The sequence below is a fragment of the Carassius carassius genome, chromosome 3 (genome assembly GCF_963082965.1).
Source record: "Carassius carassius chromosome 3, fCarCar2.1, whole genome shotgun sequence".
NCBI lineage: Eukaryota > Metazoa > Chordata > Actinopteri > Cypriniformes > Cyprinidae > Carassius > Carassius carassius.
Genome location: NC_081757.1, coordinates 42,760,991 through 42,786,182, shown reverse-complemented (window position 1 = coordinate 42,786,182; position 25,192 = coordinate 42,760,991). Strand labels below are relative to the sequence as shown.

The 25,192-nt window shown below is 37.3% G+C and overlaps 1 protein-coding gene across 1 annotated transcript in view; it reads right to left on the bottom strand.

Moving 5' to 3' along the window:
- LOC132127456 (probable E3 ubiquitin-protein ligase HECTD4) overlaps positions 1 to 20,248 on the bottom strand; it is an 89,688-nt gene extending 69,440 nt beyond the window's left edge. Inside the window, exons 1-7 of the mRNA XM_059539343.1 lie at positions 19,928 to 20,248; positions 15,762 to 16,339; positions 10,278 to 10,367; positions 7,923 to 8,050; positions 6,538 to 6,646; positions 1,941 to 2,079; positions 738 to 908 (exon numbers count right to left, since the gene is read on the bottom strand). Coding sequence (XP_059395326.1) covers positions 738 to 908; positions 1,941 to 2,079; positions 6,538 to 6,646; positions 7,923 to 8,050; positions 10,278 to 10,367; positions 15,762 to 16,339; positions 19,928 to 20,074 — 1,362 coding nt within the window. The 5' untranslated portion in view covers positions 20,075 to 20,248. The remainder of the gene's footprint in view (positions 1 to 737; positions 909 to 1,940; positions 2,080 to 6,537; positions 6,647 to 7,922; positions 8,051 to 10,277; positions 10,368 to 15,761; positions 16,340 to 19,927) is intronic.
- Positions 20,249 to 25,192: the final 4,944 nt, after the last annotated feature.

The window sequence follows — 25,192 nt, the reverse complement described above, 5'->3', positions numbered from 1 at the left end:
ATAATGTTAATGAAATAAAAGCCCAGTTAAGTGACTTAAAGAGAGACACTTAATGAGTTTCTGAACACACTTAACTACACTTTTAAAAAGTGACCTTTGCAATAATGTCAAATCAAAAGTTTTACTTTAAAGTGCATTTTAAATCATTGTTTTAATAATAATTTTGAATCAATTGTTTTAATAAAATTTAATAATGTTGTGCTTTAAAGCACTTATTTTGATGTGTTGACTAACACACTAATGCACATGTAAAGTACTTGATTATAATTTTAACTGCAGTTTGTAATTTCATATTGCATTTAGAATTAATACAAGTAATAAATGTCAGCTTCATTATTAAAAATGTGTAATTACAAATTAATTTAAATACATGGCATACAAGTTTCAATAGAAATGACATTAAAGTAAATTTTGGCTTAGCATACATGCTTGTCAGTACATTACTTTAACCATATTTCAAAAATGATATAAGTATGAAATTACATTTAAAGATATACTTCAGTCCTGCTTAGTAAGTGGGTCAAAAAGCACACAAAAATTTTGATAATCGCATTAAATATAAATTCAAACTATAATATATTTTAAATAAATTGCAAATAATATGCACTTAAGTGTTTTTTTCACACGTATGCAAAAGTGTGCTTCATTTTCAAAAGGGTTACCAGTCATTGCATGCAACAAAAAACAGCACAAAGAACAATGAATTTAGCAAGTCTGATATTATCAAAGTCTCATACCGTTAGCTGGAAGACATCCATGAAGACAGATAGGCCTTTCTGGGTTTTCTCATTGATGCTGACAGGAGACCAAACCCAGTAGAGGTAGGTACCATCAGAACACAGACGCAGGCTGGTCAAGCTGCTGCCCACTGGGAAATGATGGAGTGGCATCGCTACCACTTGGGAAACCTTCAACAGAGAGAAACAGGGAGATTTGGAGAGTGAGGGAGAGAAAATGGTAACAGGGTAACTGCTCCTTTATGTTATCGTGACAACCATAGAAGAAATAAAGTGTAATGCATGAAAAAACAAATCCACTTCTTTACAACATTAATTTGCTCGTCCAAAAACGATGCCAGTAATGTTTATTTATTCTCATAATTGTTCATGTGAGGACTGCTGACTGTGGGCTTTAATCTGCAATGCAGTACTATCATAACTTGATACAAATGTAGATTAAATTCAGATTAACTTCTTCGTTTTTTTTCTAAAGGCACTCTCAGCCACCCTGCTAGTATAAATGTTTGGCATATAACAGCATACAATGGTATTTTTGGGGGTCGACTGACATCTTCATGTTACAAAACTTGGTAATCGTGGAGGTTTCAAGACTAAATTTCCACCATTTGCAACTTTGAGAAATCTGCTTGCAAAATTCAGAAGAAAACTGACATCCAGACAAAAAAACCTTTTGTAAGTACATTTACAGGAGTAATCCATACCAACTATTTGACATGTTATGAAATTTTAAACTTAAACTGAAATTACAGCATAGAGGGGGTATAAACTTGAGTATAGTATAAAATTAAAATTAAACCAATTAAATTAAATAAATTCACATACATGCCAACCCTGACCCAACATAAACTACCAAACTTTGCTACAAGTTTGATTACAACATATAATCATTGCAGTTTGATTACATCATTAACTGAATTTTACTGTACATTTTAGCCATGTGTACATCAATTTGACAGTGACCGCTGATAAGCTACTACTAAATATATTGTAGAAACGTAATTTTTTTTGTAAAGCTGTGCAAAATGCGTATCTCATCAGGAACAACTCAACAAGAATGTCCAGAAATCATGCAACTTTTTTATTTTCAAGCGTACTTAGAAATAAAAAAAAATTACAAGTATAAATATGCAAATGCATGCTTGCAATGTCAGTTTGAAAGTGCAGTGTGAAGGGTGATGGTTTGAGATGCAGGGGTCGCACCTGCAGTGTGAAGCGGTCGATGACCTGGCACAGCTGATGAGGTTTGCTGTCAAAAGAGGCTGGACGGTGGAGCAAAAAGCCACTGCTGTGCGCCATCCACCCCGCCTCCAGCTCCTCATTCCTACAGTACACAAAACCCCTGGGAGGAAGAGCAGAGGACAAAGTTTTAGGTTTCAGAGACGAGCCCGGATTGTCGACAGTTAGTGGAGTATTTTTAGCCATGGTGCTTTTAAAAGATGTATAAGTATAAACCCTTTTACTGCCCAGTAAACACTGGGATGTTTTTCTGTGGGCGGAGCTTAGGTGGAGGCAGAAATATTCTCCTGACTGCTTCCCTAACGCTAGCTTCGAAGTTTGTCAGCTTGGTTTTTTTCTTTAACAATGACTGGGGAAAATCAGATTTTACCTGCATATGTAAGGTCACTCACTGTCCAGGACCACGACTGTTCTTTGAAAATGTCTGATCTGACAGGACATCACCGGTTGTGCATTTTTTGCGATCGTTTCTGTCCATTCCGCTCATTTTATCATGTTTAACCACAGCTGTTGTCTGATTTTTTGTCTGCCAGTGGCAGCAGGTATGCAAAAAAAATTCTAATTTGAGGCCGTCTTACTTCGATTCTGGCACCCAAGAAGATAATATTTTAAGCTCATTATGATATTTAATAGATGTATAATCATTATGTAGCGAATCGGTGATTTGAATTGGCCACCTCCAGATTTACCTTTGTTTAACCTTCAGCTAGTGCTGTGTGAAGTAGGCCCTAAAAGGGTCTATTATACAAATACATAAAATATTGGTTAAAGTTAGTGTAGGCGATCTCTTTTTTAAACAATGCTGAAAGCATAAGATCCCACCCTCCCAGCAAATCACTCTCCAAAGCCACGCCTCCTCCAAAACACGTGAACCAGTCACACGATGAGAGACGGCATCAACGCTGTCAGATTACCTCAAGTCTCATTCACCTCTGAGAAACATTACAGTACAACACGCATAATATTACAATAATAATGCCTTTCATTCTCACTCGCTCTGCAATAGCGTAATGAAGCAGGCTGATGCTGGATCATGTCTGCTCAAACAGAGATATGCAAACACATGCGTTATCATAGCACTCGGACCAAGGGAAACAATTGGGTGAACATTATATGGTCCTATGCCTTCCACAGACAATATAAATACATATGCATGTGTTTCTGTGGCTCAGTGGTAGAGCACTGCGTTAGCAGCACAAAAGGTCGTGGGTTCAATTCCCAGGGAACACTCATACTGGTAAAAAAAAAAGTGAATGCACTGTAAGTCACTTTGGATAAAAGCATCTGCTAAATGCATAAATGTAACTGTAAATATAAATACATTTAGACCACCTCACTTAGTGATCGTTACTGGGATGTGAAAAGACTTCAAACAGCATTAAAAAATGGTTTTGAACCAAATCACCTACCCTGCCGTAAATAATGTGTAGATGTGTGTGTGTGTGTGTGTGTGTGTGTGGGGGGCGACAGGATATACAGTTTGTACAGTATTAGAACCATAAAACTTATCGAATGTCCACATTTAGACAGTAAACGTGTGTGTGTGTGTGTGGTTGCCTGTTAAGTTTTGTATACATTTCTAAATTCTGATAAATACTTCTTTTAAATGTTCTAGCTACTCAAGTTCCTATCCAGTACCATTACTGATAACTAAACTAAACTATTAAAAATAGTTTCCATTAACTGAAATAAAAAGTATACAATTAGATTTAAAAAAAAATATCTAAATAGATCTAAATTGACATATTAAAAAACGAATTACTATAATAATAAAATAATACTATTCCTATAGTCCATTATATTTGCTAAATCCTGGTCAGTTAATAATGCACGAAATCTCTATTTTTATGGAATTACTTTTGGTTCAATAAAAATGAACGAAACTTTATAAAACTGAACGTAACTTTTTCAGAAACTATGAAAAATATGCCATTACAAAAGAAGAAAAACGAACTCAGTCACACAAATTTAACATGCTCTTCAAATATACTTCATTCTTTGTTAATGTTTTTCAAAGATTTGTTTTCGCTAATCGTGGATTCGGAATTCATTGCCAGAGATTTCGCTACAAACTTCTCGTGGGGGCGGGCTTAACAGTGATCTACTCTGATTGAATAGTGAGCTTTTGATGGACAGGTGCTCTCTGACCAGGAAGTACAGACGCCACTCAGTGGCGCGCATATTGGAAAGCTCTCGCGGTGATTTGTATTACTAAATATGTAAATTATATTTGACCTTCGATCATCTCAGTCTGTAAAGATGAGCTCTTGTCCTTCAAGGCAGCTTGAAGTAAGCTTGTGTTACTGAATGACAATAATAACCCGCAACAAACTGTTGCACACTGTAACATGAAAAACTTGTATTGATGTTACTTCAAGCTGCCTTGAAGGACAAGAGCTCATCTTTACAGACTGGGAAGGACAAGAGCTCATCTTTACAGACTGGGACGATCGAAGGTCAAATATTATTTACATGTTTAGTAATACAAGGCACAACGTATTGCATACAAATCACCACAAGAGCTTTTTTCTTTTTCTTTTTTTTTTTCCGTTTCTTTGGTCCAAAAATAGCAAATCTACGACTTTATTCAGCATTGTCTTCTCTAGTTTTTATTATTTTTGGACCAAAATGTATTTTCGATGCTTCAACAAATTCTAACTGACCCTCTGATGTCACATGGACTACTTTGATGATGTTTTTATTACCTTTCTGGACATGGACAGTAGACCGTACACACAGCTTCAATGGAGGGACAGAAAGCTCTCGGACTAAATCTAAAATATCTTAAACTGTGTTCTAAAGATGATGAGGTCTTACGGGTTTGGAACGACATGAGGGTGAGTTATTAATGACGTAATTTTCATTTTTGGGTGAACTAACCCTTTAATAGAGTTGTATGGGTTTCAGACAAGTAAAATGTTATACATCAAATTATATAAATGTTACATTTCAAATTATACAAGAGAATCTGTTGATTCAGACAGCACACAAGCTGCCATTTAAAATGAATCAAATCTAATAAAAAATCTATTTATAATTCAGATACTTTACAATAGTCTTTGTCCTGAAATAAATTATATCCTGCTTGATCTGTCCGCTGCTTTTGACACAGTTAACCACCAGATCCTCCTATCAACCCTACTGGCAAAGGGCATCTCAGGAACCACACTTCAATGGTTTGAGTCTTACCTATCAAATAGGTCCTTCAAAATATCTTGGAGAGGTAAGGTGTCCAAGTCACAACATCTAACTACTGGGGTGCCTCAGGGCTCAGTTCTTGGACCACTTCTCTTCTCAGTCTACATGGCATCATTAGGTTCTGTCATTCAGAAACATGGCTTTTCATACCAATGCTATGCTGATGACACTCACCTCTACCTCTCATTCCATCCTGATGATCCGACGGTAGCTACTCGCATTTCAGCTTGTCACACCTCTGTTTATCAATATCCACTGGCTACCAATAGCTGCTCGCATAAAATTCAAGGCTTTGATGTTTGCCTACAAAACTACCACTGGCTCTGCACCCATTTACCTAAATGTATTACTTCAGACTTATGTGCCCTCTAGAAGCTTGCATTCTGCAAGTGAACGTCACTTGATTGTGCCATCCCAAAGAAGCACAAAGTCACTTTTACGGACCTTTAAATTAAATGTTCCCTCCTGGTGGAATGACCTCCCCAACTCAGTCCGAGCAGCTGAGCCCTTAGCCGTCTTCAAGAATCGGCTTAAAACCCATCTCTTCCATCTTTATTTGACCCTCTAACTTTAACACTCACTATTCTAATTCTATTCTTAAAAAAAAAAAATCTAACTACCTTTCTAACCTTTTTGTATTCTATTTTCTTTTCATTTATTATGCAATTATGTGTGTGTGTGTGTGTGTGTGTGTAGTATATATATATAAGACCTCTAACACTAGCTTGCTCTATTCTTTTTGTATTCTATCTGTTTTTTTATTTATTATATTATTTAAAAGCCTGTGCTACGTGTACTGTGTTAAGCTAACTGAGACTTGTTATAGCACTTATATATCATTGCTCTTTTTGTTGTTTTTGATTGCTTCCACTGTCCTCATCTGTATTTCGCTTTGGATAAAAGTGTCTGCTAAATGAATAAATGTAAATGTAATGTAAATATTTGTACACAGACACTAACAACCTCCACTGTGACTTCAGCAGAATAACAATAAAAAAAAATTTAAAAAGAGGTTTAACGTTTAAAACACATCCCGGTCTCCCCTATACTGTTGAAATTTTCCTTTAGGCAAAATGATTTCTTATTTTTAACATTTTGGTTGAAACATGTCCAGGACATCTCTTTATGAGATTCACCCATAAGACTGAGGAAGAGTGAGAAGTGGACATTTAAGAGAGGAAAAACACACTGATGTTCACTGACAGCAGAATTTCACAGGGTCCAAACAAATAGAGTTGCTCACAGAGCAGAAATGAGAAAACAGCAGAACAAAGCAGGAGCTGTAGAAAGAGCACAATAGTGGCCTGGAGGTCACTGGCACAAACAGAAGAGCAGGGCGGAGGTGAAGTGGTTTTAGAGTTACCTCAGCGTCCCATGCTGCCCCGAGCCCAGCTTACTTAAGCCCTTCCCAAAAGAGTTTGTTGTGTAGAGATAGAAACCATCTGTAGCCAGGCTGCGGCCCAGGTCCGTGTCTGCAAACAGAGACAGAGAGAGAGAGAGAGAGAGAGATGACAGAGAGAGATAGAGAGAGAGAGAGAGAGAGAGAGAGAGAGAGAGAGAGAGAGAGAGAGAGAGAGAGAGAGAAAAATGACAGAGAGTGTGAGAGGAGGCACAGGACAGCAGCGCTGGGAGACGCTCCGCACATTCACTTCGAAAGGAAAAGATTACTTCTAGTCAACAGCAAAACAAAAGCAGGGACTGTACTGGTAAACATTTGTAATGGTAAACTAAATAGTAACAATAAAGCATGTCCAAGTAATTTAAATAATTAAACTTACATTTTATAACAATTTCTTGAACGTTAAAACAGCATTTAAATTTTATAGACATATTTTTTCCAAAAATTCAAATACCTTTTTTTACTGCTTTGTTTGGTTTACTTTTTTTCCCACTTTGATGGTTTAGTTAAATGTTAATAATCCAAAATATGTCTAATAAGTTGAATAGAAAATGTTGTTGTTGTTTTTTCAGATAATTCAGTCTGAAACTGTAACAATTACTTTTATTTTTAATTTTTTTTGGGCAAACATAGTGCTGCACGACAGAGGTTTACTGATAAAAGTAAAACATTAAGAAATAGGTCTCAAAATATTCCTTCAAAAAAATAACAATTAAGTTTATTAATTTTTTAAGAAGTTCATTCTAATGTAGTTACATATTTCTGTTACAATTTCTTTAAGTTTTATTTTGAAGGGTTGTCATGAAGACCACACAGAAACACAAAGAACATGCAGAATACATATTTACAGTCTGTTTACGGTTTATTACCGTTTATAATCCACAGGCACTGGTCTATATCAGGATGTAAGTAAACAGCCCTACTTTGATTTTTTTCATCCAAAATGTGTCAAAATGCGTGACAATCCGTGTTATACTCTAAATTCCATTTGTTGTGTTGAATAGTTGTTGTGTTGAATAGTTGTTTTGGTGTTGCTGTGCACAAAGTAGGGCTGCACGAAATTCGAAAAAACTCACATTGCGATATTTTGTTTTTCTGCTATATACATTGTGATATGGAAGAAAAATAAATAAATAAATTCACCAGATGACTTGAATAGATCTATTTGGAAAAAGATAATCAATTATTGGGGTGATTTTGCAGATGAGTAAATCAGCATAGAAAATAAATTTTCAAGCATAATTTCAAGCGTATGTGTCATTACAGGCACAAATAGACACGGAAGTGAACAGAATTCAGTGCTCACATGCATCTGAAAACACTGGTCTGCCATCTATTTGTTCTCTCACCTTTGCTCTCTGCTCCAGCGGCGCTGCTCTCTGGTGTGGGCAGCATGTCCTCAAAGCCCCACGAAACACTGTGTTTCGCCCCTAACAAGCAGGACGGTGAGCCTGGACCTCCCTCAAGAAGCAGCAGTCTGCAAATCAGAGGATATTACGCATTCATGAGCAGCAAATCAGCATGTGTGAAAGATTTCTGAAGAATTATGTGACACTGAAGACTGGAGGAATGATGCTGAGAATTCAGCTTTACATCACAGAAATCAATTATGTTTTAAAATACATTCACATAGAAAACTGTGATACTAAATTGTGATACTATTTTACTCTTTTTACTAACTTTTGATCAAATAAATGCAGCCTCAGAGAGCAGAGGAGACTTCTTTCAAAAACGTTTTTTAAAAACCATAACTATTCTTAACTTTTAAACACTATTGAATATGGCTGGTGTATAGATTCACCAAAGCAGTTTAATTTCCATTTTCCATTCTGAAAAATCATGTCAATAAAGCTCCAGCCACTTAAACCTTTCATAAAATACAACATGAAGATACGACTCCTTTTAAAGTTTAAGTTTTAAAACTGGTTAATAATTCCCACCCTGTTTATTCTGCACCATTCGTAGGAGTTAACAGAAGCAGTTTAACATGTCTTCACAGTAGAGCCCGACCGATATATCGGCCGGCCGATATTATCGGCCGATATAAGCTAATTGCATTTAAATCGGCATCGGCATTTATAACGGCCGATGAAACATGAGAAACAGAGTCTCATGCTTCACTCATGTTATGAGTGTTGCATAGTGTGCCCACCAGAGGGAGCTCTACAGCTCCAGAGTTAACAACAGCGCCAGAAGTCCACTACAGAAGAAAGCGATCAACCAAGGAGATGAAGCAGATGTAACTTACTGTTTTGACGGTGAGTCTATCGTTCGTCATGTGAAATGATTGTAGATTTAGTTCATACCCTGTATATAAAAACTGTGTGGTAGTTCTAGCTAACGGTCCTATCATTATCACTTCTAAATATTCTGTAACATCACTTACAGCCGCTAATGCATTGCTATATTAGAGTAGCCACAAAGCTAATACCATGTTTATCAGTGGAAGAGCGCGAACGTTAATAGGAGGTCAAACTATAACGTTAGCGTTTAACTTATTCTTATTCTATTGCGGTGTTTCCCACATAATGACCGCGTAATTGGGCCTTTCACACAGGACGCGGTATGCACGGCAGCGTTGCCCTTCAGATACAACGCGATTTGCGCTGCGCTATGGCGTAGGCGGAGTTTTAAAAACGTTTAGCGGGAGCTCTTTCATAGTCTGTTGTTCCTCCTTTCGGTCAGAAGCAAACATGTATCTGTCCCGTTGTAAGAAGCGAGCGATAGCGCTAGTCCTGCTGTTGAGAATTAAGAGAGAAGCAAGGAAGAAGAGGCTACCCTCAGGTCCAGAGAACAATTTGGTGAATTCAGGCTGGCTACGTTACTCTAACGCTAATAGCTTCCTTTTTAGCAGGCCCCTTAAATGCTTGCTATTAACTTGTTTGAAGGTGGTTCTTCTCAAAATTGACAGCGGTGTGTTCATGACACTAACGTTAACCATTCAACTTCGAATTGATTCCGTAATCTTCCGGTAATAGTAGGCAAGACGATGTTCTGTGAGAGCAAATATAGTGTAGTTACAGTAACTACAGTAGGTGCGTCAGAAATTATTAAACCAGAGGGGACATGTAAATAAATGTGAGCTGAACAAGCGCTTTTTTTTTTTTTTACATATTGTTTCAAAGCAGCTTTAAAGACATAACAGGAAAATGTTGAAATAATATTGTTAAATATAAGTAGGTAATACCTATTGCTTGACAAATAAAATGATGACACGAGTAATGATACATGGTGATATTATTAATACACATGCTTATTCTTTCTCTGTCTCTTTCTGCCCTACAGATGGCTGAAAAAGGTGAATGCTGTAGCAGCAAAGTGTGGGACTACTTCTGCAAATACTTTAACTTTAGTATTATAATTTATTTACAGTAAACACACAGACTGTTAACACCAGCTTCAACTGGAAGAAAGTAAAAGTGTTAAATGTTTAAAACCAGACTGTTTTTTGATCATTAAAAAATATATACTTTTGATGTGCAATTGTTTAGTCATTGACACTGTAATCTAAGGCTTTTTTTTAACATAATCCATTCTGGAAAATGGTTTATACAGCCCACAGTTTATAGGAAATGGGTCTAATATCCAGATTATTTGTAAAATCAAAATATCGGCTTATAAATCGGCTCTTTTCGAGTTAATATCGGCATCGGCCCCCAAAAATCCATATCGGTCGGGCTCTACTTCACAGACAATAATATTACCTGTAGAGAACATCAGCCACTGGAAGCTGAGCCAGATCTGTCTGTTTCTGCAGCAGGTGGACAGTGTGAATGAACGTCTTGAGGGAACCCCTGTGAAGACAGACAGGACAAAAAAGTTTCCTTGCTGTATTACCCTTTGTTTTTTGACTGATATAGTGATGCATGCAGCTATGAAATCAAGAGAGACTCCCTCCTAGACATATCAGATCAAAGTAGTTGAAGGAGAGGCACGGAATACTTTAGTACTTAAGTAAAGTGCAGTGCGTCTCAGCTTACCATTTAGGATTGACTGGATAAACTGATAGTTTAAAAGTGCCAAAATACATTTAGAGTACCATACATACTGTAACAACTGGGGCAACTATACTGAGAGATAAATAATTTAACTAACAGATATCATCATAATTCCTAACGTTCAGTTTAAAATTCTTTATGTCAGATGTCACATTAACAATTTTGTCGATTTCCTAGCTACGTTTCTGGACCTGGGAACATTTCAGTTGTGTTGCTGTCTATAAAGGATCGGAAAGCTCTCTGATTTCATCAAAAAGATCTTAATTTAAGTTTTGAAGATGAATAAAGGTCTTACAGGTTTGGAACGACAGAATTTCATTTTTGGGTAAACTAACCATTTAAATACCAATTATTTTTGGTTTCCAGCTGCATAAAAGAAAATTCAGTCATAAAAGAAAAGTCAGATCAAGGCTGCATCTCATTGCTAGTTTTACTTGATCTTAGTGCTGGGTTCGAAACATTAAATTATGAATGTACTTACGTACTTATAAATTGATTAAAAAACTATACAGCTATTCAAGGGCAGGCTCTAAGATGGTTTACATCCTACCTGTCGCTACCACTTTGTTTACTTAAATGGGGAGTCATCTCATTTACAGCGCCACAAGGATCTGTCCTAGGTCCTCTGCTGTTTTCAATATACATGTTGCCCCTTGGTAATATTATTAGAAAATACGGGATTAGTTTCCACTGTTATGCTGATGATACCCAACTATATATTTCAAAGAGACCAGATGAAACTTCTAAATTATCTAAGCTAACAGAGTGTGTTAAAAATGTAAAAGATTGGATGATCAACAATTTTCTCCTATTAAATTTGGATAAGACAGAGATATTAATTATTGGACCAAAAAACAGTACACAGAATCTTGTAGATTACAATTTGCAACTAGACGGATGTACTGTTACTGTACTGTTACACCTCTTGTAGTGAATTGAAGTCAAAACTTAAAACTTATTTGTTTAATCAACACTTTCACTAATTTACATGTGTATTTGTCCATTTTGTTTTCAATTTTTATGTTTTCACTACATAATCTGTATTATATGCAACTGCATTATTTGCAATATTTGCATTGGGCAAATGTCCAATGAAATTGTTCATTGTTATTAATTTTTGTTGCTTTGGTGTACAATGTTCAGCGTCCTTGAGCTCAGGAAAGGCGCTATTTGAATGAAACATATTATTATTATGCATTCGTGACCTCTAGACTGGACTATTGTAATGCACTTCTAGTTGGTTGTCCTGCATCTTCAATAAACAAGGTACAGGTAGTCCAAAGTACAGCAGCTAGAGTCCTTACCAGGTCAAGAAAATATGATCATATTACCCCAATTTTACAGTCTCTGCACTGGTTACCTATTTAGATCCGTATCAGTTACAAATTATTATTACTTACCTATAAGGCCCTTAATGGTTTAAGTCCTGCGTACCTAACTACTCTTCTACTACACTACAATCCATCACGCTCCCTAAAGGTGGGCATACACTGTGCGATTTCTGTGCGATTTCAGCCAGGTACCAACTCACACTGTACGAGTAGATCGCATGCGATGTAAAGCCTAAGCCCACGATTATTATGCGCTCACTGTACGGTCCGATCGTCGAGTTGCGATTTGACCTCACACTATACGTGGGAAATCAACCGAATCAACACGTAGGATCCCTCAGAACCCGGATGTTTGTGGCTGTTTCAGAATAAACATGCTTTCCCGGGATAAATGCACTGCTTTAATAATATGGGCAATTCTGTGTGCTGAAACGTCCAAAAAAAAAAAAAAAAGGCGTCTGCGTATCTAGACGCGCAGATGGCTCGCAAGGCGTGGCCAATATGGTTTTTATCCATTTTGCAACGCAAACTTTAGGTAAGCAGGCATTTCCTCCCCTATTTTATTTTTATTTTTCTTCACCATAACTCCGCACGTTTTCCCTCAATCACTTCAGTCGACACTACACGCCATGTCGCCATAGTTTCGTTTATGGTTTCGCACATGCACAGTGAGGGAAACGCGGAAAATCGGTTCGAAGCCCTGCTTCAATAGTGCGATACCTCACGAGAGGCGACCAAAATTTCTGACATGTGAGAAATCCATCCGACCAACCGATTGCCGGTCGGGAGAGGTTAATCGCCTCTCGTTTCCCCTTGTACACTGAACGAACACTGCACGACTAACGACGTACGAAAATGCTGCAAATCGGCACGACTCGAAAAAGAGTCGCACGAGTCAGATTTCGGCTCAAAATCGGATGAAAATCACACAGTGTATGCCCGGCCTAAGGCAGTGATCTCCAACCCTGCTCCTGGAGAGCTACCATCCTGCAGACTTCAGTTCCAACCCTGCTCCAACACACCTGTCTGTACTTATCAAGTAGACCTGAACACCTTGATTAGCTGGTTCAGGTGTTTTTGATTGGGGTTGGAACTGAAATCAGCAGGAAAGTAGCTCTCCAGGAGCAGGGTTGGAGAACCCTGCCCTAAGGTCACAAAACGCTGGACTTTTGGTAGTTCCTAGGATAGCAAAGTCCACTAAAGGAGGAAGAGCTTTTTCACATTTGGCTCCCAAACTCTGGAATAGTCTTCCTGATAATGTTCGGGGTTCAGACACACTCTCTCTGTTTAAATCTAGATTAAAAACACATCTCTTTCACCAAGCATTCAAATAATGCATCTCATAACCTTGTAATGTATCTTATCAAACACGCGTTATTATCCTTTAGCTTGGGTTAAGCTAATTAATTTTACTTGGTTGGAACAGCAACTACACTAAGAGATGATGCTAACCCCTCAGAGGACCTCAGATGATGCTAACCCTGAAACAACATACAGAACTAACAAACATAGCTACAAGTGTGATTGCATCATTTAATAATTGCTGTTAATAGTGTTCATCGTTTGGTTGACTACAACTTTTATTAATTTTCTGAAAATTTCTGTCATATGCACATAAACTGATCACCACTGATAAGCTACTACTAAACATTGAAGAAACTTAATTTTCTGTAAAGTTGCTTTAAAATTATTTGTATCGTAAAAAGCGCTTTACAAATAAACTTGAATTGAAAGTTAATGTTTCATTAAAAACATTATTTTGGTGCATCCCTAAAAAAATCTCAAAACTGACCAGTGCATGAAAAAAAAACAATGATTTTAGATATTGCAAAGTGACAAAGCCATAAATAAAAGTTGAAGCTGAAATCGAGTAGCTGTTGTACTGCGCTCACCTTGCACCAGGGCTGTGCAATTAATCGCAAAAAAAACTTACATTTAGATTTTGGCCTCCAACGATTATGAAAATGAAATAATCGAGATAAAATAATTATTGTGCCCCATTCCACACCCTTTTGCAGCGCTGTGCTTTCGTTCCTCCATAAAACCCAAATTTCTCGTGCAAATCAGTAAAATCATGTTATATGACATTTGCAAAATGGAACGTGCTTTATTTATCAAAGTATATTGATTATTTTAAAAGTGTAAAAGAGAACTTGCGCTGCTCCTCAGGAAGAGATATGCACTCCGAGACAGAACAGAACAGAACACGGATATGCAAAGTCATCATTTAGCTCAAGGTGCACGTCTAAACGGTCAAATACATGCAAAAATGTGTCAAAATGCTGCACATTGTGACTATTCATGTATACCTTCATTGGTCATGTAATAAATGAACGTAAAGAGTTGAGAATTAAAATACGCGTGTAACACTAATTTGGATCTGTGCGGCTCTTAAAGTGACAGTGGGCTAGTGTTGTCACGGTACCAAAATTTCAGTATTCGGTACCGATAGCAGTGAAAATCCACGGTTCTCGGTACCAATTTCGGTATCAAAGCAAAACACAAAAATATTCTAATAAAAAAAAAAACATTTTATCTCTAAAAGTAAAACCAATACCATTCTTTATATTTATTTACAATTACGTTTAAAGTTTTTCTACAAGTAATATAATTATGAAAAACAGTAAACAAGTTTCACCCAAATTTAATTAGTCAATTAATGAAATGTAAACATTTAAATTTTAAACATGGAAAAAAAAAAGTGATTTTTTTTTTTTTTTTTAAATAAAGGTTTTATCAATTTTTCCCACAGTAGTAGCAGTATCACATACATTCTACTAAATAATAGTAATATCTAGCACAATGCCTTTATGTAAAAATGAACTTTTATTTTGACGAGCTACTTTTATTTTGACACTGGTTTTACTCAAATGAAACGGTAAAATGCTTGTGAAGTGACTCAGAACAGTTTTGGTGATGTAGTTTATGTATTTATGTCCTCATTGAGACGGCAGATGCTGAAATTACTGCAAGTTTCACGCTCAGTCTATGTAGTAAACAAACCCGCACGTCTCTGCCATTCATTCATTCACACAGAGATGCGCAGAACATGCAGGATTCATATTTCAACCAACTTTTACGGCTTAACATTTAAAGATAATGGTCCATACGGAGATTTGATTTGATTAATTTATGCTAACTTTGACACATTCCGTGATTGTCCATATTAAAATGTAAAGTTTCATTATGACTGGATTTTGAGATACCGTCTGCGTTTTCTGCTTCGCGGAAATCATAGCGCTGTGTGCGTCAAGAACCGGGTTGAGTGGGTACTCAGTACCACCGGTACTTAAAGAAACCTGGTACCGTCACATTTTCTTTTTTTTAGTACCGACTTGGTACCGAAGTACCGGGTCTTTTGACAACACTACAGTGGGCTATGTTTTATTTTATGTTTGATTATTCATTTCTGTAGGCTGTACCACGCCACATGAACCTTTTCATATGAACTGCAATAAATACAAAACTAGAGCCAAACTAAAACTTAAATGAGACATTAATAATAAATAGTATGATGAATAATGAAATAATCCTACTGCTTGAGACTGCTTGAAACATTAAAGCACAGTTTTTTTTTTTCATTTTTATCTTTTTATTCTATTGTATTTGTCCTTTGCTATTTTATTATGGACAGTTTAATTATTTTCAATAATTTTGAGGACTTCTTGTTTGTTTGAAATTCTGCTGGTCTCTACAATGCAGATGTCATAGCAACCTTATGTACAGGAAATACATATTTGATATTTATCACTATCTTTAAATAAATGACTCATATAAAGTTTTGGTCATATCATAATCGTGTTAAATGATCCTGATTATAATACTGACCACAATTTTTGCCATAACCGAGCAGCCCTACCTTGCACATGATAGAGCCACTAGAGCAGCCGCTGCGTTCTGTCTCTGCTGTTGGGTCAGCAGTGGTCTCGTTTGTGCCGCTCCCTCCGGCTCACTCCTCTCCTCCAGCCAGGAGCAGAGCAACCTCTCCAGGCCATTAAGGCAGTCTGCGGGCTCCTTGCCCAGGCTGAGCGACTGGCAGTCACGCAGACACGCCAGCAGGACCTCAGCGGTGACGCCGCAGAGCTCAGGGTCGTGCCGAGTCTGTGACTGCAGAAGTGGAAACACCAAGAGGAGGCCGACGCGTGAGGTAAACGGTGCCTGATCGGTGGTGTGATGGTGGTGGTGTTGAGGCTGCAGGAAGCCCTGTCTCTTAAGCAGGGCCAGCGTCTCGTCGTCGGCCCCTCCGGCACTCCCCGGGACGACCCCGTCATGCTCCTGCTGCTCCTCCAGAGCCAGCTGCCGCTGCGCCCCCCACAGTCCACGCAGAGCATTGAGACGGTACTCCAAAAGTCTGGTGTAAGCGTTGCTCTGGTTTCCACAGACGGCTCGCAGGCGCTCGGCGAGCTCCGCTGGGTTCTTGGTCTCAAACGTCAAGATCTGCAAGAGCACAGAAAAGACCTTCATCAGGTTCATCTAAAATTAGCGACTTGCTTCAACGCTGTCAAATTCAGGGATTGAATCAAACAATTTAAATAAAATAAAAAAAAGTATATATTATTATTATGTACGCACAATCCTTTTAAAAGCTATAATGGGAACCCAAAATTATTAGTTGCATATCTAATTGTATTTATTCATTATTATTTTAGACATACTAGTACTAAAGCATACTAACAGTATAAAAAGTGTGTGTATCAGTGAGTGTGTGTGTGTCATATAAATATATAAATACATACACATTTGATGGTTTTTCATCTAATTCTTCACATTACTTCTTAAATCTTTTGCAATTAATGTGCGTCTTTTCTGCTCCACCTGTTTTTTCTGACCTTGGTGATTCAGTGAGCATTTTCTTGTGCAATGGTCATGTCTTAACTTTGCAATTTCTGTATTGCATTAGTTTTTAATATTTCTCATGAGGATTTAACCATTTTTTACTTTTCAGTTGGAGTTAAACCAATAGCTCATTTTATCTGTAAAGAAAACATGCCTTATAATTTTACAAACCTGAAGGAGTTTTCCACTTCCAGTCTTCATGGACAATTATATATCGCTCATAAATAGTTAAATACAAAATTAATAGTAGTCATTAATCGCATGCCTGTGGTGTGGGAGACCCAGGTTCGAATCCACTGTGAACCGCCAGTGTGTCCCTGAGCAAGACACTTAACCCCTAGTTGCTCCAGAGGCGTGCGACCTCTGACATATATAGCAATTGTAAGTCGCTTTGGATAAAAGCGTCAGCTAAATGAATAAATGTAAATGTAAATGTCATTAAGACGGATGTTGTTTGGAATTGTTTTTTTTTTAAATATCTTGCAACTTAAAATGCTGGTCGAAAACAACATCTCACATCATACACATTATCATGGAACAGGTCAAACTATTTTTTTGTTTTACATATTAAATGATTTAAAGTATTAAAAAAATACTGTTTTATTTATTATACCTGCTCAACACTGTTTCTTTAATTCAAGCAGAGAGGTATTTCCTTTCTAGCGGAGCATTTCTTTCTGAATCCTCTCCATTAGACAGTTTGCCCATTTTCAGGTTGCAGCTTGATTGCTGAAAACCTTCCTAGCAACTATACAGAATTATTTGATATAAATGCACAATTAATCTAGCGATTACTCTCAGGTATTTCGCTCAGTGCACCACTGTGGTTCCACTGGCTTAGGTTACAAGAAGCACACAAAACTTGCTTCATTTCAAGATGGACATGACTGAAAGTAATGAGTCAGAAGTTTATTCTGTTACTGAACAAACATCTGACACATTACCATCAGTGCTGTACAGCAGAAAAAAACACATCTTTCCCTTGCGAGCCGCGAACAAAAAGCAACCAGTTTAGTCCAATTTACAACAAATAACTCACACAGAGCATCCTAAAAGTTTTCACTTCAATTACATTATATTTGTCCCAAGCCACTGTTTATTTACCAACTTCTCCCTGTGCTGTAAGATCCATTTAGACATTTATTCAGTAGTGTTTTAACATCTATGCCAAAAATATGGAAATTGCATTTAATCGCCCTTTCTAATCTTCTAATCTAAGATTGCATATTTCATACATCAACCTTTAGACTCATTGATGTTACTTCATTCACTCTCAAATTGAACTTCTGCCAGAAAGAAGATTAGATTCACTGTAGCTACCGGTGTGTTTTTCCACCTGTAGAATTAAAAGAAAAAAGTGGATAACATAATTGGCTTTCATCAAGCTGTAGGCCTTTGTGATCAAAATAAAGACTGGAAGTACACAGTGACATTTGTATGGCAAACACTGAAACAGCAAGATGTAGAACCTCAAATTGTGGAAATATAGGGCTGTTAAAAAAACTTTAAATGCATTTTTACCACACTGTAAGTGTGTCCCATCAGGTACCAACAAACAGAGGAAATGCATCATGTAAGAAGACAAGTGGTTTAAGTGCACTGACCACAAGTGTGGTATTGGGACGGGCCCTGACAGTAGATGCATCTCAGTACTATTCTATGCCATTTTGTAGTATGCATAGTGTGAGGAACTGTTTACACACTGTAAATTCCAAAAAAGAATAAACAGAGCAATTCCAAGAGTTGCATATGCAGGCCTTAAAAAGTGTTCTACAAATACCGGATGTTGCACTTAATTAACAAAAAAAATAAGTGTGCACAAGACGGTAAAGCAGCGATTTTCAGACTGAAGCCCGGGTTCAAACAAAAAAAAATTGCAAATAAATAAAGTAATTAAAAGACTAAAATAAATAAAAAGAACATAAATGGGTAACTTAGTAAATAAATAAATAAACACCAAAAAGTACGGTACAATCAGTAATAATCTAAAGCATAATAATGCAACTTATTTTTAAAATAATAGTGAATTAAATGTCCACTATATAAATTAGGTCTTTATGCAACTATATAGAGACCTTTTAAATATTAGGATGAGGGACCCTTTTTCAAAGACTATCATATTTGAGGCTCTGTGGGAGACAGAAGATTGAAAACCCCTTTTTTGTAGATAGTGTATAGTACATAATGTGGGACACTGCTTGTGTTGTGACTCATATTGCACGCACTTTTTCTCCAAAATGATACACAAAATACTATTCAGTCACACAGATGTTTCCTTTAATAAGACAATCTTTGTCCACACAGATCCACCAGAAACAGTAAGCCATTCTGGTTTCCTCGGTATACTCGTTGCAGCATACTATTTAGGGCACACTAATTCTAATCTCGGATACTATTTAGGGTGGATGGTAAGTTATGTGAATTGGGACACACAGATAGTATATCGCCTAACAACGCCCTTTAACCGTTACGAAATGACTAGTTTATCACGACTACTTATATTTTATTACTTTAATAAATTACTTATGGAGGACAATGACACTGTGTGTTTAAGACAGTATTTGTGTACAGTGACAGTGGGGAAAGCTCTATCGTACTGAGGTAAATGTCACTATTATAAATAACGTTTTTACGTATCGTATCCTGACGTTCTACTGCGGAATTAACGTACATTGTATTGTCTTAAACCTGTGTGGTTTCCACCTTAAAGTGTAACATGAATCCACGGACAGGTCAATCGTCTCTATTAATACTAGCCTGTCTGTGCTAGGCTAACGCGTAACACACAAAACTGTGCGCCTCTCATTATATACGACATATACATTTACAATAAAATACTTAAAGAGAAGTTTATAAGCTTCGTCAACGTCAACCCAAATCGATCGACCGTTAAATTCAGTACTTGTGGCACTAATATTAAATTCTGTTCATAAAGGGCTTAGAGAATGTTTACATCAACTGACATCTACACGACATGTGATTTAACACCACTAAGTGCTTCATTTACTTTAATAAACACCACAAGAGTCTTTTATTATTAGCATGTTGCTATCTGACAAGCCTTGTTTTGGTCGAACATTATCCAGTCCCAGGAGGACCGAGTCAGCAGCGTCAGTTAACTTCGGTATTAAGATAATTAAGTTCACGTCGTATCGCAATCTAAATTAAACGGATATAATAAACGCATACCTCCTGTTCGGATTCGCCTTGTTCGGACACACCGATTTCACTGGGCAGCTCTGCCAGGTCCGTGACCCGAATAAGTCCATCGTGAAGGAAAATAGTCTCTTCCTTCACTGACAGCCACTGGGAAGAATCCACAGCACCTGATCCCATCTCTTTCTCTCCTCCGAAGAAAAAGGGCAAAGTGGTCAAACATCAAATTCAACGCGCGCCGGGATCAGATTCAGTGCGATCCGGCGACAGATATCCGCATCATCATTGTATGGCGCGCACTCCGTGCCAAAATCACACGTCCGACCGACCAGTTGAACGTCAAACCGAACGTCTTGTAATTTGAGCTTCTTGTGGATGACCCACGTGACGACCTTACGCAACGTCAGCGTCTTGAAATTAGCTGGATTTTAAACATATAAAGAGACATGCTGCCTGTGTAAAGGCTTTAAATTGACTTTACAGGCAATACATATAGATATTGTTCACCTAAAAAAACATTTAAAAAATTCTGAATCATGTGCTTGAGTATGCGTTTTACTTTTAAAGAGCAGACATACTTTATGTTTTTACTGTGTATAGTGTTATACAATGTTCACAGTGTTATGTATAACAATCAAACAATTAAATAATTTACTTTACCAACAAAGGTTACAATTTTCCAAAATGTATACTGTCATATTGAGAACATTTATGTCAGGAATTTTAAAGGGTTAGTTCACCCAAAAAGGAAAATTATGTCATTAATGACTCGCCCTCATGTCGTTCCAAACCCGTGAGACCTCAGTTTATTTTCGGAACACAGTTTAAGATATTTTAGATTTAGTCCGAGAGCTTTCTGTCCCTCCATTGAAAATGTGTGTACGGTATACTGTCCATGTCCAGAAAGGTAAGAAAAACATCATCAAAGTAGTCCATGTGACATCAGAGGGTCAGTTAGAATTGTTTGAAGCATCGAAAATACATTTTGGTCCAAAAATAGCAAAAAACTAACTAAAACTACGACTTTATTCAGCATTGTCTTCTCTTCTGGGGTCTGTTGTGAGCGAGTTCAAAACACTGCAGTTTAGTGACATCCGGTTCGCGAACGAATCATTCGATGTAAACCGGATCTTCTTGAACCAGTTCACCAAATCGAACTGAACCGTTTGAAACGGTTCGCGTCTCCAATAAGCATTAATCCACAAATTGCCAAATTTGACAAGTTCGCCAAAAGGCAGATTCGAAACCCAGGTCAATCGCATCAAAAGGAACACAAATAACACAAGCATTGCCATCTATACTACTGAATTTGACAGTTGTTCACCATCTTTTGTAATCTTGACTAGCACAATCACAATCCTCCAACAATATCAGCTAGCACCTACTTATGGTAGCTTGAATTTAAAAGATTGTGATGAATTTGTTGTATTCCCATTTGTAAAATAGCCTAATTAATTGTTGTAGTCTAACCTGATCTCATGATGAAGGTGCTTATAGCTCGATTTTCTTCTGTTTGACATAATATGTACTGTATATGCAAAAGTTGACTTTTGTGTGCAAAAGATTGATAAATTCATAATTAATGGCATAGCTGGTTCAGTCGACAGAAATACGGGACACATAAAGCTACTAACTAATGAAATATTTGCAAGGAAAATATTGTGTCAGTCTAAGCACTCATGGTCCACAGCCGTGAACATGTCTTCAGCCATACACCTGCAGGCTGCCACAGTTCAGCAGTACAGCAGGTAAGCAGGCCTACAAAAGCATGCAGGAAATGGTTGAGTATTCTTTTAGGTAAAAATATCTTTATTGTAATGCTTGTAATGTCCATTTATAGTCTTTACACAGCAGCTTGGCTCCTGAAATGTATAAAAAAAAAAAACAGCTAATTTCAAGACGCTGACGTCACGTCTGGTCGTCTCGTGAGTCACCTGCAGTGTAAGACGCTCAAAGCTTAAGAAGTTCGGACAGGCGTTAGGTCGGTCGGTCGTTCGAACGTTTGATTTTGGCACGGAGTGCGCGCCATACACTGAGCGCTCGCGCAGATGATGAACGACGCCCATGCGACGCCGACGCGAAGCGACTCGAGGCCTCGCTGGCTTCCGCCGCGGATCGATTCGCCAGCCTCTCAGCTCAATAGGCTCCAGTGTTTTCGGAAATCGGTGGGCGTGACACAGGGACAGATTTCGCTCTCTCCAAATTGCTCTGCGCCGACTGTAGCGAATTAACGGCGGTTTAGCGGCGGCATAAACCTTTCCCAGCTGTCAGTCAGACGCCACGATGAATCCGGTTACACTGCAGTGTAAGATAAACACCTGGATTCAGTGAAGTACGTTCAATGATTCATAATTAATTAAAAAACCCAACAGATGGAATCCAAAGCGTAATTTGCTTCCCTTAAACCAGTGGTCTCCAACATGGTGCCCGCGGGTGGAGTCTCTGAGTCGCCCACCGAGCACGTTCTATAAATAGCCTGAATTGTAATCTTTCATTATTATTTTTTATGATAATGGCATAAAATGAGAAAATAACTATTGGTGACATTTCATATACCATTAAAACATAATAAAATAATTCAATAATTTAAAATATTTAGAATCTGCACGTCTCTCTATCTCTTTCTGCGTCTCGTGCGCGCACCTCTCTCTCTCTCTCGCTCTTCGTCTCACGCGCGCGCACCTCTCTGTCTCTCTCTCTCTCGCTCTGCGTCTCGTGCGCGCACCTCTCTTGTTCTCTCTGCGTATCGCGCGGCAGAGGAGCAGCGTTTTAATTTAGTTAAACACACATATTTTGTTGCTTTTCTAATTTTACATGCAAGTATGTCATTCAGTCACTATTTCATATTTATGCCGTTGTTCTTTCTCCCTTTCCCCCCGTGATTTTGTCTATATCGCGATTATAAGACGACCCCCCATTTTTTAGGACAAAAAAACTTGTCTTATATTCGGGTATATACGGTAATTATATATCCAATAGTCATATTTAACAATATTACAGTTTGTTGTTGTATTTTACAAAACTTGAAACTGTGTGTGTGTGTGTGTGTGTGTGTGTGTGTGTGTGTGTGTGTGTGTGTGTGTGTGTGTGTGTGTGCGCGCGCGTGTGTGTGTCAGCCTATATCAAACAAGTAGCCCTCAAGACTATTTTATCCCTTCAGGGAGCCCTCACTCACAAAAAGGTTGGAGACCCCTGCCTTTAACCCTAAGTAGCCTTGTATACTTCAGTTTTTTTGTCAAACACTAGTGTATTCACACAGTTTGCATGATGCTCAAAGTACTGCATACTTCATTTTTATGTGCTTAGGCTACCATACAGCACACATTTGTATATGCAATGTTATTATGCCTACAGTGTGCATGAAGTGTTATTTAGAAATCAATCCAAATTCTTCTAAATAATGTCTGATAATTTATTACTACTTTGCTAATTGAAACCTTGTTCCCCTTTTTCCTGACATTATGACTGAATGTTTGTTGTTGTTGAGACCTAAAACGAAAAGCATTTTTATTAGACACATTAAACATGCAATCGTTTAACCTGTTAGCCAGCACCTCCCATTATAGGATTCACAGGTGAAAGTGCCCTGCCTAACTTAAAATTTGAACAGTTCCTTACTTATGTTTGTTACACACATAATTTTGGTGTCTTTGGAAAGAAGACCCTTTGGGCTTTACTTTTTCTCAACCAGATTTGATAATGCTCAAAAATATTAAAAGTTATAGACACTGAAGTTCCTTGAAAAAAATTTTACCACACAGTTTAATGATACAGTTTAATAAATGAATACCATCTTGAAGGGATTGTCCAACCAAAATTGAAATAAAACGTTTTAGTTATTTTCCGAAATAGTTGCTTTGTGGAAGGGTGAGCATTAGATGTGACCGTTTCATCTGTGGGCATTAAAGATTGAGAAGAAAAAAATAAAATTATAGATAAAGTTGGGCCGCTATTTGATGCAAAATCCAGGTCCTGAAGCAAACCACTGCCACCAGACTAATTTAAAGTCTTAGCAAGAAGAACTATGGTCACCATGACAGATTTTATTGGACTTTTTGACATGAATGGAAATCAAAATGAGGTTTAATTGGATTAAAAGATGAAAAGGATGATCTTGATGATTTTGTAAACTCATTCTACAGCAGTAAATGAGTGAAACTGATCACTGAATGTGATAATCATCTGCTGTCTTTCAGAAAATCCATCTGGCGAGAAGTTCAAATGAAGAAAGTGTTTATCCTGCTGTGTGAGTAATACCAAGCATACTGCAGTAAATTGCTGCAACACTTATTTCCTGACACTTCAGGCGAGGATTAAGTTTATGCCAAGTGTCTGTCACACAGCATATCAAAAGTATCAAATATTTTCTCAGAAGGAATTGCTGCAAGGCTGTGAAATGTTACCTCGACTGGTTTTTGGAGAAGTGACAGCAATATGAGCATCTTAGATGTTTCAGAAATGTCTGTCCCTGTGTAATGTTAACACAAATTTGATTTATTAATGTTTCATATCAACTTTTATAACAGTGGTGTGTAATAATTTCATTAAGAATGAGCACGTTTGGTCCTAACACTAAATCAGTTGAATTCTATATTATTATAATTAGGCAATTATTGATGGACTGGAGTGGTGTGGATTATTTGTGGATTATTGTGTTGTTTCTATCAGCTGTTTGGACTCTCATTCTGACGGCACCCATTCACTGCAGAGCTTCCACTGATGAGACACTGATGCAGTGCTACATTTCTACAAATCTGATTAAGAAACAAATTCATCTACATCTTGGATGACCTGAGGATGTGTACATTTTCAGCACATTTTCATTTTTGGATGAAGTCTTTTAATCTTTGCAGTTGAACTGCAAACTAAATTAATCGGACAATGCTATTAACTTTGTTTTATGAGTACAGTATTCTCAGCTGTAAATTGAAGTGTGCGATTTATTGCTTGCGTCATTGTTCAATATCCTACATTTAAGAGATGATTGGTGGTAATATTACAGCGCTAATATAATCTTAAAACCTTTATTTAGTGAGACTCAAACCTTCATATAAGTTTACCAGTGGCCCACCACCATCTGGACTTTTTCTTGTTTTAATAATGTTTAAATTGTGCCGATACAATAACACTTACATGCACTTTAACACTATTTTTAATTGGTTAACTAAGTCCATACAAAATTACAATTCAATGAGACATTTGCTTTTTATTGATCACAGCATTATAACATGCAAATGCGTGTATGTGAATATAATGAGGTTGTAGGTAACTATTCATTAAAAAACATATTTGAAGTAT